Raw genomic sequence first — 14,817 nt, 5'->3', positions numbered from 1 at the left:
TCCCTGAGCCTGCAGGACAGCTTGAATATATTTGGAACTTGTTTGGGGCTGCTTCTCCACCATCCGGACTATCCTGCATTGACACCTTTCATCAATTTTTCTCTTTTGTCCACGCCCAGGGAGATTAGCTACAGTGCCATGGGTTGCAAACTTCTTGATAATGTTGCGCCCTGTGGACAAAGGCAAATCTAGATCTCTGGAGATGGACTTGTAACCTTGAGATTGTTGATATTTTTCCACAATTTTGGTTCTCAAGTCCTCAGACATTTTTCTTCTCCTTTTTCTGTTGTCCATGTTTAGGCACACAATGCAAAGACTAAGTGAACTTCTCTCCTTTTTCTCTGCTTTCAGGTGTGATTTTTATATTGCCCACACCTGTTACTTGCCCCAGATGAGTTTAAAGGAGCTTGAAACAATCAAATTTTTCCACAATTTTGAAAGGGTGCCAATAATTTTGTCCAGACCAATTTTTGGAGTTTGGTGAAATTATGTCCAATTTGCTTTTTTTTCTTCCCTTTTTTGCTTTAGTTCCAATACACACAAAGGGAATAAACATGTGTATAGCAAAACATGTGTTCCTGCAATCCTTTTCTGCCAGAAATTTCTAGAAAAATTTCAGGGGTGCCAACATTTACGGCCATGACTGTAGATAAGACAATAGTAGCTCAGCCTCCCCCTCCCTCTGAAATGACCTCTTCAAAGGTCACTGAGTGCATCCAGACACCTTTCCCAGCTCCTGTCTATTGTTGCATAGATGAATGTGTCTCACAGACTAAAGATCTATTTGTTATCATGAACGACCTAGTCTTCTCTCATACCGTCCACTCAGCCGCTCACATAAAGGGTCGGACTCTCCATCTGACCTGTCACACAGGGCTGGAAATCTCAGATGGGGCAGTAAATCCAGTTACATGGACCGACATACTATCCACACAACATACCAACACAAAGAACCAATAAATATAGGAGTCTTATAGGATTATCTCCCCGAGATATTAGGGACAAGCACAACTTTATAGACTAACTCCATAGGGCACAAATAAATCAGTCCCCAGAAGTCCCCATCACTTGTCCCTGCACCTTAGGATCCACCAACCGGAGATAAAGAAGAAATATTCCTCCTCTGTCTATAGAGATGGGAAACGGAAGCAGCAGGCAGCACCGCACTCATATACTCTATGTCCAGATTCCAGCTGTATTTCACATCCATATTATTAATGCACATTATGTGTTATCACCTATATACAGGTCACATGTTCATCTATATTTAATGTGCATTTTGGCTGAATGGGGGAATATACAGCAGAAAAAAAAATATTGCATACAAGTTTGCTGTAGACAATGACTGGAAGAGTAGAAGCTATGACTTTTCACTGTATTTATTAGTTACTACTCACCCGGGCGGTTACCTGTAGGAATGTCCTCCTTATACTGCTCATCAACGCTCACATCTGTATATTCTTCTTCCTTTATGTCTGTAGCATTAATATAGATCAGATCTTTCCCTGTAGGAATGTCCTCCTTATACTGCTTATCACCGCTCACATCTGTCTCTTCTTCCTTTATGTCTGCAGCATTAATATAGATCAGATCTTTCCCTGTAGAAATGTCCTGCTTATACTGCTCATCACCGCTCACATTTGTCTCTTCTTCCTTTATGTCTGCAGCATTAATATAGATCAGATCTTTCCCTGTAGGGGTGTCCTCCTTATACTGCTCATAACCGCTCACATATGTCTTATCTTCTTCCTTTATGTCTGTAGCATTAATATAGCTCAGATCTTTACCTGTATGAATGTCCCCCATATACTGCTCATCACCGCTCACATCTGTCTCTTCTTCTTCCTTTATATCTGCAGCATTAATATAGATCAGATTGCTCCCTGTAGGAATGTTCTCCATATACTGCTCATCACCGCTCACATCTGTATCAGGAGGATCCATATTGTTCAGATCTTCTCCTTGATTAATAATCTGTAAAAATAACATATTGTAAAATTCATCAGACAGTAGGACAAGTCAATCATGAGCTGAAAAAGATCATTATTTATCATGAGGACCAAAAATGACAAGAGGATGGACATAGATATTATGGAGGGATCAGTAACAACCTCACATGTACTGATCAGCCATAAAATTAAGCCTGGGTTCACACAAAGAATTTTGCTTCGTGTTTTAAGCCAAAACCAGAAGTTTGCTTTCTGTCTGTTCCTGGTTATGGTCAAAAATACTGTGTGTGACCCCAGTCTAAAACCTCTGACAAGTAAAGTGATTAAAATTGATTATCTGGTGACAATAGCACCTGTCAGGATAGTACCTGTCAGAGAGGGACCCCCATAATACTCAGCAGGTGGTAATAATGTTATGACTGATCAGTGTATATCCGGCTAGACAGGCTTCAGGTTGTGTCAGTGGAGGAGATCAGCTCCTGCCAGACACCTCTGGGGTTTGTCTCGGGGGAAATAAAGGATTAGATGGGTATAAATCCAACCTGTTGTTTCCTTATTCCAACCAGCAGTCTCCATAGCCAGAAAACTGTGAGAAGATCCAGACAACATGTAATGTCTATGGTCGGCTTTATCCTGTCATCTCCACCTTTCTCATTCCACAAGTATAAAGCATATAATACTGTAGGATAAAACAAGACTGAACACAAGAGCTTCACAGCCCTTCTACAGATCATAGGGAATATCTCCATCTACCTGATCCTGATCCTGTGGAAGAAGAGGACGGGGACACCTCTCTGCTGCTGTTCTCTTACTGGATCTGACTGTAGGGAACACATACAGAGACTGAATTCATTCTTTACATACAAATAATGAGAGGACGTGTGTATATAGTCATGTCTATTACCTGCTGATGTGAGGGGCTGCTGATCCTCCATCATCACCTGATCCTTGTACTGATCCTTGTGTCATTCTACATACTCCCACTCCTCCATGGAGAAATAGACCGCCACGTCCTGACACCTTATAGGAACCTGACACACAATGATACAGTCATCACCCCGACCCCTCCAGTGGTGTTACTGTATAATGTCCCAGCATTCCCAGCAGTGTCACCTCTCCAGTCATCACCAGACCCCTCCATTACTGTATAATGTCCCAGCATTCCCAGCAGTGTCACCTCTCCAGCCATCACCAGACCCCTCCATTACTGTATAATATCCCAGCATTCCCAGCAGTGTCACCTCTCCAGTCATCACCAGACCCCTCCATTACTGTATAATGTCCCAGCATTCCCAGCAGTGTCACCTCTCCAGTCATCACCAGACCCCTCCATTACTGTATAATGTCCCAGCAGTGTCACCTCTCCAGTCATCACCAGACACCTCCATTACTGTATAATGTCCCAGCATTCCCAACAGTGTCACCTCTCCAGTCATCACCAGACCCCTCCATTACTGTATAATGTCCCAGCAGTGTCACCTCTCCAGTCATCACCAGACCCCTCCATTACTGTATAATATCCCAGCATTCCCAGCAGTGTCACCTCTCCAGTCATCACCAGACCCCTCCATTACTGTATAATGTCCCAGCAGTGTCACCTCTCCAGTCATCACCAGACCCCTCCATTACTGTATAATGTCCCAGCATTGTCACCTCTCCAGTCATCACCAGACCCCTCCATTACTGTATAATGTCCCAGCATTCCCAGCAGTGTCACCTCTCCAGTCATCACCAGACCCCTCCATTACTGTATAATGTCCCAGCAGGGTCACCTCTCCAGTCATCACCAGACCCCTCCATTACTGTATAATGTCCCAGCAGTGTCACCTCTCCAGTCATCACCAGACCCCTCCATTACTGTATAATGTCCCAGCATTCCCAGCAGTGTCACCTCTCCAGTCATCACCAGACCCCTCCATTACTGTATAATGTCCCAGCAGTGTCACCTCTCCAGTCATCACCAGACCCCTCCATTACTGTATAATGTCCCAGCATTCCCAGCAGTGTCACCTCTCCAGTCATCACCAGACCCCTCCATTACTGTATAATGTCCCAGCAGTGTCACCTCTCCAGTCATCACCAGACCCCTCCATTATTGTATAATGTCCCAGCAGTGTCACCTCTCCAGTCAACACCAGACCCCTCCATTACTGTATAATGTCCCAGCATTCCCAGCAGTGTCACCTCTCCAGTCATCACCAGACCCCTCCATTACTGTATAATGTCCCAGCATTCCCAGCAGTGTCACCTCTCCAGTCATCACCAGACCCCTCCATTACTGTATAATGTCCCAGCATTCCCAGCAGGGTCACCTCTCCAGTCATCACCAGACTCCTCCATTACTGTATAATGTCCCAGCATTCCCAGCAGTGTCACCTCTCCAGTCATCACCAGACCCCTCCATTACTGTATAATGTCCCAGCAGTGTCACCTCTCCAGTCATCACCAGACCCCTCCATTACTGTATAATGTCCCAGCATTCCCAGCAGTGTCACCTCTCCAGTCACCACCAGACCCCTCCATTACTGTATAATGTCCCAGCATTCCCAGCAGTGTCACCTCTCCAGTCATCACCAGACCCCTCCATTACTGTATAATGTCCCAGCAGTGTCACCTCTCCAGTCATCACCAGACCCCTCCATTACTGTATAATGTCCCAGCATTCCCAGCAGTGTCACCTCTCCAGTCATCACCAGACCCCTCCATTACTGTATAATGTCCCAGCATTCCCAGCAGTGTCACCTCTCCAGTCATCACCAGACCCCTCCATTACTGTATAATGTCCCAGCATTCCCAGCAGTGTCACCTCTCCAGTCATCACCAGACCCCTCCATTACTGTATAATGTCCCAGCATTCCCAGCAGTGTCACCTCTCCAGTCATCACCAGACCCCTCCATTACTGTATAATGTCCCAGCATTCCCAGCAGTGTCACCTCTCCAGTCATCACCAGACCCCTCCATTACTGTATAATGTCCCAGCAGTGTCACCTCTCCAGTCATCACCAGACCCCTCCATTACTGTATAATATCCCAGCATTCCCAGCAGTGTCACCTCTCCAGTCATCACCAGACCCCTCCATTACTGTATAATGTCCCAGCATTCCCAGCAGTGTCACCTCTCCAGTCATCACCAGACCCCTCCATTACTGTATAATGTCCCAGCAGGGTCACCTCTCCAGTCATCACCAGACCCCTCCATTACTGTATAATGTCCCAGCATTCCCAGCAGTGTCACCTCTCCAGTCATCACCAGACCCCTCCATTACTGTATAATGTCCCAGCAGTGTCACCTCTCCAGTCATCACCAGACCCCTCCATTATTGTATAATGTCCCAGCAGTGTCACCTCTCCAGTCAACACCAGACCCCTCCATTACTGTATAATGTCCCAGCATTCCCAGCAGTGTCACCTCTCCAGTCATCACCAGACCCCTCCATTACTGTATAATGTCCCAGCATTCCCAGCAGTGTCACCTCTCCAGTCATCACCAGACCCCTCCATTACTGTATAATGTCCCAGCATTCCCAGCAGGGTCACCTCTCCAGTCATCACCAGACTCCTCCATTACTGTATAATGTCCCAGCATTCCCAGCAGTGTCACCTCTCTAGTCATCACCAGACCCCTCCATTACTGTATAATGTCCCAGCATTCCCAGCAGTGTCACCTCTCCAGTCATCACCAGACCCCTCCATTACTGTATAATGTCCCAGCAGTGTCACCTCTCCAGTCATCACCAGACCCCTCCATTACTGTATAATGTCCCAGCATTCCCAGCAGTGTCACCTCTCCAGTCACCACCAGACCCCTCCATTACTGTATAATGTCCCAGCATTCCCAGCAGTGTCACCTCTCCAGTCATCACCAGACCCCTCCATTACTGTATAATGTCCCAGCAGTGTCACCTCTCCAGTCATCACCAGACAACTCCATTACTGTATAATGTCCCAGCATTCCCAGCAGTGTCACCTCTCCAGTCATCACCAGACCCTCCATTACTGTATAATGTCCCAGCATTCCCAGCAGTGTCACCTCTCCAGTCATCACCAGACCCCTCCATTACTGTATAATGTCCCAGCATTCCCAGCAGTGTCACCTCTCCAGTCATCACCAGACCCCTCCATTACTGTATAATGTCCCAGCAGTGTCACCTCTCCAGTCATCACCAGACCCCTCCATTACTGTATAATGTCCCAGCATTCCCAGCAGTAACACCTCTCCAGTCATCACCAGAGCCCCTCCATTAGTGTATAATGTCCCAGCATTCCCAGCAGTGTCACCTCTCCAGTCATCACCGGACCCCTCCATTACTGTATAATGTCCCAGCATTCCCAGCAGTGTCACCTCTCCAGTCATCACCAGACCCCTCCATTACTGTATAATGTCCCAGCAGTGTCACCTCTCCAGTCATCACCAGACCCCTCCATTACTGTATAATGTCCCAGCAGTGTCACCTCTCCAGTCATCACCAGACCCCTCCATTACTGTATAATGTCCCAGCATTCCCAGCAGTGTCACCTCTCCAGTCATCACCAGACCCCTCCATTACTGTATAATGTCCCAGCATTCCCAGCAGTGTCACCTCTCCAGTCATCACCAGACCCCTCCATTACTGTATAATGTCCCAGCATTCCCAGCAGTGTCACCTCTCCAGTCATCACCAGACCCCTCCATTACTGTATAATGTCCCAGCATTCCCAGCAGTGTCACCTCTCCAGTCATCACCAGACCCCTCCATTACTGTATAATGTCTCAGCATTCCCAGCAGTGTCACCTCTCCAGTCATCACCAGACCCCTCCATTACTGTATAATGTCCCAGCAGGGTCACCTCTCCAGTCATCACCAGACCCCTCCATTACTGTATAATGTCCCAGCAGTGTCTCCTCTCCAGTCATCACCAGACCCCTCCATTACTGTATAATGTCCCAGCATTCCCAGCAGTGTCACCTCTCCAGTCATCACCAGACCCCTCCATTACTGTATAATGTCCCAGCAGTGTCTCCTCTCCAGTCATCACCAGACCCCTCCATTACTGTATAATGTCCCAGCAGTGTCACCTCTCCAGTCATCACCAGACCCCTCCATTACTGTATAATGTCCCAGCAGTGTCACCTCTCCAGTCATCACCAGACCCCTCCATTACTGTATAATGTCTCAGCATTCCCAGCAGTGTCACCTCTCCAGTCATCACCAGACCCCTCCATTACTGTATAATGTCCCAGCAGGGTCACCTCTCCAGTCATCACCAGACCTCTCCATTACTGTATAATGTCCCAGCAGTGTCACCTCTCCAGTCATCACCAGACCCCTCCATTACTGTATAAAGTCCCAGCAGTGTCACCTCTCCAGTCATCACCAGACCCCTCCATTACTGTATAATGTCCCAGCATTCCCAGCAGTGTCACCTCTCCAGTCATCACCAAACCCCTCCATTACTGTATAATGTCCCAGCAGTGTCACCTCTCCAGTCATCACCAGACCCCTCCATTACTGTATAATGTCCCAGCAGTGTCACCTCTCCAGTCATCACCAGACCCCTCCATTACTGTATAATGTCCCAGCATTCCCAGCAGTGTCACCTCTCCAGTCATCACCAGACTCCTCCATTACTGTATAATGTCCCAGCAGTGTCACCTCTCCAGTCATCACCAGACCCCTCCATTACTGTATAATGTCCCAGCAGGGTCACCTCTCCAGTCATCACCAGACCCCTCCATTACTGTATAATGTCCGAGCAGTGTCTCCTCTCCAGTCATCACCAGACCCCTCCATTACTGTATAATGTCCCAGCATTCCCAGCAGTGTCACCTCTCCAGTCATCACCAGACCCCTCCATTATTGTATAATGTCCCAGCATTCCCAGCAGTGTCACCTCTCCAGTCATCACCAGACCCCTCCATTACTGTATAATGTCCCAGCAGTGTCACCTCTCCAGTCATCACCAGACCCCTCCATTACTGTATAATGTCCCAGCAGTGTCACCTCTCCAGTCATCACCAGACACCTCCATTACTGTATAATGTCCCAGCATTCCCAGCAGTGTCACCTCTCCAGTCATCACCAGACCCCTCCATTACTGTATAATGTCCCAGCAGTGTCACCTCTCCAGTCATCACCAGACCCCTCCATTACTGTATAATGTCCCAGCATTCCCAGCAGTGTCACCTCTCCAGTCATCACCAGACCCCTCCATTACTGTATAATGTCCCAGCAGTGTCACCTCTCCAGTCATCACCAGACCCCTCCATTACTGTATAATGTCCCAGCAGTGTCACCTCTCCAGTCATCACCAGACCCTCCATTACTGTATAATGTCCCAGCATTCCCAGCAGGGTCACCTCTCCAGTCATCACCAGACCCCCCCATTACTGTATAATGTCCCAGCATTCCCAGCAGTGTCACCTCTCCAGTCATCACCAGACCCCTCCATTACTGTATAATGTCCCAGCAGTGTCACCTTTCCAGTCATTAACAGATCCCTCCATTACTGTATAATGTCCCAGCAATGTCACCTCTCCAGTCATCACCAGACCCCTCCATTACTGTATAATGTCCCAGCATTCCCAGCAGTGTCACCTCTCCAGTCATCACCAGACCCCTCCATTACTGTATAATGTCCCAGTAGTGTCACCTCTCCAGTCATCACCAGACCCCTCCATTACTGTATAATGTCCCAGCATTCCCAGCAGTGTCACCTCTCCAGTCATCACCAGACCCCTCCATTACTGTATAATGTCCCAGCAGTGTCACCTCTCCAGTCATCACCAGACCCCTCCATTACTGTATAATGTCTCAGCATTCCCAGCAGTGTCACCTCTCCAGTCATCACCAAACCCCTCCATTACTGTATAATGTCCCAGCAGTGTCACCTCTCCAGTCATCACCAGACCCCTCCATTACTGTATAATGTCCCAGCAGGGTCACCTCTCCAGTCATCACCAGACCCCTCCATTACTGTATAATGTCCCAGCAGTGTCACCTCTCCAGACATCACCAGACCCCTCCATTACTGTATAATGTCCCAGCATTCCCAGCAGTGTCACCTCTCCAGTCATCACCAGACCCCTCCATTACTGTATAATGTCTCAGCATTCCCAGCAGTGTCACCTCTCCAGTCATCACCAGACCCCTCCATTACTGTATAATGTCCCAGCATTCCCAGCAGTGTCACCTCTCCAGTCATCACCAGACCCCTCTATTACTATATAATGTCCCAGCATTCCCAGCAGTGTCACCTCTCCAGTCATCACCAGACCTCTCCATTACTGTATAATGTCCCAGCAGTGTCACCTCTCCAGTCATCACCAGACCCCTCCATTACTGTATAATGTCCCAGCATTCCCAGCAGTGTCACCTCTCCAGTCATCACCAGACCCCTCCATTACTGTATAATGTCCCAGCATTCCCAGCAGTGTCACCTCTCCAGTCATCACCAGACCCCTCCATTACTGTATAATGTCCCAGCATTCCCAGCAGTGTCACCTCTCCAGTCATCACCAGACCCCTCCATTACTGTATAATGTCCCAGCAGGGTCACCTCTCCAGTCATCACCAGACCCGTGCATTACTGTATAATGTCCCAGCATTCCCAGCAGTGTCACCTCTCCAGTCATCACCAGACCCCTCCATTACTGTATAATGTCCCAGCATTCCCAACAGTGTCACCTCTCCAGTCATCACCAGACCCCTCCATTACTGTATAATGTCCCAGCATTCCCAGCAGTGTCACCTCTCCAGTCATCACCAGACCCCTCCATTACTGTATAATGTCCCAGCAGTGTCACCTCTCCAGTCATCACCGGACCCTCCATTACTGTATAATGTCCCAGCATTCCCAGCAGTGTCACCTCTCCAGTCATCACCAGACCCCTCCATTACTGTATAATGTCCCAGCATTCCCAGCAGGGTCACCTCTCCAGTCATCACCAGACCCCTCCATTACTGTATAATGTCCCAGCATTCCCAGCAGTGTCACCTCTCCAGTCATCACCAGACCCCTCCATTACTGTATAATGTCCAAGCAGTGTCACCTCTCCAGTCATCACCAGACCCCTCCATTACTGTATAATGTCCCAGCATTCCCAGCAGTGTCACCTCTCCAGTCATCACCAGACCCCTCCATTACTGTATAATGTGCCAGCAGTGTCACCTCTCCAGTCATCACCAGACCCTCCATTACTGTATAATGTCCCAGCATTCCCAGCAGTGTCACCTCTCCAGTCATCACCAGACCCCTCCATTACTGTATAATGTCCCAGCATTCCCAGCAGGGTCACCTCTCCAGTCATCACCAGACCCCTCCATTACTGTATAATGTCCCAGCATTCCCAGCAGTGTCACCTCTCCAGTCATCACCAGACCCCTCCATTACTGTATAATGTCCCAGCAGTGTCACCTCTCCAGTCATCACCAGACCCCTCCATTACTGTATAATGTCCCAGCATTCCCAGCAGTGTCACCTCTCCAGTCATCACCAGACCCCTCCATTACTGTATAATGTCCCAGCATTCCCAGCAGGGTCACCTCTCCAGTCATCACCAGACCCCTCCATTACTGTATAATGTCCCAGCATTCCCAGCAGTGTCACCTCTCCAGTCATCACCAGACCCCTCCATTACTGTATAATGTCCCAGCATTCCCAGCAGTGTCACCTCTCCAGTCATCACCAGACCCCTCCATTACTGTATAATGTCCCAGCAGTGTCACCTCTCCAGTCATCACCAGACCCCTCCATTACTGTATAATGTCCCAGCATTCCCAGCAGTGTCACCTCTCCAGTCATCACCAGACCCCTCCATTACTGTATAATGTCCCAGCAGTGTCACCTCTCCAGTCATCACCAGACCCCTCCATTACTGTATAATGTCCCAGCAGTGTCACCTCTCCAGTCATCACCAGACCCCTCCATTACTGTATAATGTCCCAGCATTCCCAGCAGTGTCACCTCTCCAGTCATCACCAGACCCCTCCATTACTGTATAATGTCCCAGCAGTGTCACATCTCCAGTCATCACCAGACCCCTCCATTACTGTATAATATCCCAGCAGTGTCACCTCTCCAGTCATCACCAGACCCCTCCATTACTGTATAATGTCCCAGCAGTGTCACCTCTCCAGTCATCACCAGACCCCTCCATTACTGTATAATGTCCCAGCATTCCCAGCAGTGTCACCTCTCCAGTCATCACCAGACCCCTCCATTACTGTATAATGTCCCAGCATTCCCAGCAGGGTCACCTCTCCAGTCATCACCAGACCCCTCCATTACTGTATAATGTCCCAGCATTCCCAGCAGTGTCACCTCTCCAGTCATCACCAGACCCTCCATTACTGTATAATGTCCCAGCAGTGTCACCTCTCCAGTCATCACCAGACCCCTCCATTACTGTATAATGTCCCAGCAGTGTCACCTCTCCAGTCATCACCAGACCCCTCCATTACTGTATAATGTCCCAGCATTCCCAGCAGTGTCACCTCTCCAGTCATCACCAGACCCCTCCATTACTGTATAATGTCCCAGCATTCCCAGCAGTGTCACCTCTCCAGTCATCACCAGACCCCTCCATTACTGTATAATGTCCCAGCATTCCCAGCAGTGTCACCTCTCCAGTCATCACCAGACCCCTCCATTACTGTATAATGTCCCAGCAGTGTCACCTCTCCAGTCATCACCAGACCCCTCCATTACTGTATAATGTCCCAGCATTCCCAGCAGTGTCACCTCTCCAGTCATCACCAGACCCCTCCATTACTATATAATGTCCCAGCATTCCCAGCAGTGTCACCTCTCCAGTCATCACCAGACCCCTCCATTACTGTATAATGTCCCAGCATTCCCAGCAGTGTCACCTCTCCAGTCATCACCAGACCCCTCCATTACTGTATAATGTCCCAGCAGTGTCACCTCTCCAGTCATCACCAGACCCCCCCATTACTGTATAATGTCCCAGCATTCCCAGCAGTGTCACCTCTCCAGTCATCACCAGACCCCTCCATTACTGTATAATGTCCCAGCAGTGTCACCTCTCCAGTCATCACCAGATCCCTCCATTACTGTATAATGTCCCAGCAATGTCACCTCTCCAGTCATCACCAGACCCCTCCATTACTGTATAATGTCCCAGCAGTGTCACCTCTCCAGTCATCACCAGACCCCTCCATTACTGTATAATGTCCCAGCATTCCCAGCAGTGTCCCCTCTCCAGTCATCACCAGACCCCTCCATTACTGTATAATGTCCCAGCATTCCCAGCAGTGTCACCTCTCCAGTCATCACCAGACCCCTCCATTACTGTATAATGTCCCAGCAGTGTCACCTCTCCAGTCATCACCAGACCCCTCCATTACTGTATAATGTCTCAGCATTCCCAGCAGTGTCACCTCTCCAGTCATCACCAGACCCCTCCATTACTGTATAATGTCCCAGCAGGGTCACCTCTCCAGTCATCACCAGACCTCTCCATTACTGTATAATGTCCCAGCAGTGTCACCTCTCCAGTCATCACCAGACCCCTCCATTACTGTATAATGTCCCAGCATTCCCAGCAGTGTCACCTCTCCAGTCATCACCAAACCCCTCCATTACTGTATAATGTCCCAGCAGTGTCACCTCTCCAGTCATCACCAGACCCCTCCATTACTGTATAATGTCCCAGCAGTGTCACCTCTCCAGACATCACCAGACCCCTCCATTACTGTATAATGTCCCAGCATTCCCAGCAATGTCACCTCTCCAGTCATCACCAGACCCCTCCATTACTGTATAATGTCCCAGCATTCCCAGCAGTGTCACCTCTCCAGTCATCACCAGACCCCTCCATTACTGTATAATGTCCCAGCATTCCCAGCAGTGTCACCTCTCCAGTCATCACCAGACCCCTCATTACTATATAATGTCCCAGCATTCCCAGCAGTGTCACCTCTCCAGTCATCACCAGACCTCTCCATTACTGTATAATGTCCCAGCAGTGTCACCTCTCCAGTCATCACCAGACCCCTCCATTACTGTATAATGTCCCAGCAGTGTCACCTCTCCAGTCATCACCAGACCCCTCCATTACTGTATAATGTCCCAGCATTCCCAGCAGTGTCACCTCTCCAGTCATCACCAGACCCCTCCATTACTGTATAATGTCCCAGCATTCCCAGCAGTGTCACCTCTCCAGTCATCACCAGACCCCTCCATTACTGTATAATGTCCCAGCATTCCCAGCAGTGTCACCTCTCCAGTCATCACCAGACCCCTCCATTACTGTATAATGTCCCAGCAGTGTCACCTCTCCAGTCATCACCTGACCCCTCCATACTGTATAATGTCCAGCTTCCAGCAGTGTCACCTCTCCAGTCATCACCAGACCCCTCCATTACTGTATAATGTCCCAGCATTCCAGCAGGGTCACCTCTCCAGTCATCACCAGACCCCTCCATTACTGTATAATGTCCCAGCATTCCCAGCAGTGTCACCTCTCCAGTCATCACCAGACCCCTCCATTACTGTATAATGTCCCCAGCAGTGTCACCTCTCCAGTCATCACCAGACCCCTCCATTACTGTATAATGTCCCAGCATTCCCAGCAGTGTCACCTCTCCAGTCATCACCAGACCCCTCCATTACTGTATAATGTCCCAGCAGTGTCACCTCTCCAGTCATCACCAGACCCCTCCATTACTGTATAATGTCCCAGCATTCCCAGCAGTGTCACCTCTCCAGTCATCACCAGACCCCTCCATTACTGTATAATGTGCCAGCAGTGTCACCTCTCCAGTCATCACCAGACCCTCCATTACTGTATAATGTCCCAGCATTCCCAGCAGTGTCACCTCTCCCAGTCATCACCAGACCCCTCCATTACTGTATAATGTCCCAGCATTCCCAGCAGGGTCACCTCTCCAGTCATCACCAGACCCCTCCATTACTGTATAATGTCCCAGCATTCCCAGCAGTGTCCACCTCTCCAGTCATCACCAGACCCCTCCATTACTGTATAATGTCCCAGCAGTGTCACCTCTCCAGTCATCACCAGACCCCTCCATTACTGTATAATGTCCAGCATTCCCAGCAGTGTCACCTCTCCAGTCATCACCAGACCCCTCCATTACTGTATAATGTCCCAGCATTCCCAGCAGTGGTCACCTCTCCAGTCATCACCAGACCCCTCCATTACTGTATAATGTCCCAGCATTCCAGCAGTGTCACCTCTCCAGTCATCACCAGACCCCTCCATTACTGTATAATGTCCCACATTCCAGCAGTGTCACCTCTCCAGTCATCACCAGACCCCTCCATTACTGTATAATGTCCTCAGCAGTGTCACCTCTCAGTCATCACCAGACCCCTCCATTACTGTATAATGTCCCAGCATCCATAGTCACCTCTCCAGTCATCACCAGACCCTCCATTACTGTATAATTGGTCCCAGCAGTGTCACCTCTCCAGTCATCACCAGACCCCTCCATTACTGTATAATGTCCCAGCAGGTGTCACCTCTCAGTCATCACCAGACCCCTCCATTACTGTATAATGTCCCAGCATTCCCAGGCAGTGTCACCTCTCCAGTCATCACCAGACCCCTCCATTACTGTATAATGTCCCAGCAGTGTCACCTCTCCAGTCATCACCAGACCCCTCACTCTACTGTATAATGTCCCAGCAGTGTCACCTCTCCAGTCATCACCAGACCCCTCCATTACTGTATAATGTCCAGCATCCCAGCAGTGTCACCTCTCCAGTCATCACCAGACCCCTCCATTACTGTATAATGTCCCAGCATTCCGCAGTGTCACCTCTCCAGTCATCACCAGACCCCTCCATTACTGTATAATGTCCCAGCATTCCCAGCAGGGTCACCTCTCCAGTCATGCACCAGAC

The 14,817-nt window shown here is 49.1% G+C and overlaps 1 protein-coding gene across 6 annotated transcripts in view; it reads right to left on the bottom strand.

Annotated features, from left to right (window-relative positions):
- Positions 1 to 14,817, bottom strand: part of LOC130296555 (oocyte zinc finger protein XlCOF6-like) — a 121,419-nt gene that overhangs the window by 3,150 nt on the left and 103,452 nt on the right. The window contains exons 2-4 of one of the 6 annotated variants that reach the window (XM_056548229.1): positions 2,854 to 2,980; positions 2,703 to 2,770; positions 1,410 to 1,974 (exon numbers count right to left, since the gene is read on the bottom strand). The exons of 1 other annotated variant lie outside the window; for it this stretch is intronic. In XM_056548229.1, the coding sequence (XP_056404204.1) occupies positions 1,410 to 1,974; positions 2,703 to 2,770; positions 2,854 to 2,887 (667 nt within the window). In that variant the 5' untranslated portion in view covers positions 2,888 to 2,980. Of the gene's footprint in view, positions 1 to 1,397; positions 1,978 to 2,702; positions 2,771 to 2,853; positions 2,981 to 14,817 lie in introns of those variants that run through there. 4 more of the 6 variants (XM_056548222.1, XM_056548213.1, XM_056548248.1 and 1 more) reach the window with 4 other exon arrangements.

The sequence above is a fragment of the Hyla sarda genome, chromosome 1 (genome assembly GCF_029499605.1).
Source record: "Hyla sarda isolate aHylSar1 chromosome 1, aHylSar1.hap1, whole genome shotgun sequence".
NCBI lineage: Eukaryota > Metazoa > Chordata > Amphibia > Anura > Hylidae > Hyla > Hyla sarda.
The sequence above is the reverse complement of the archived record's forward strand: the minus strand, read 5'-3'. Positions and strand labels throughout refer to the sequence as shown.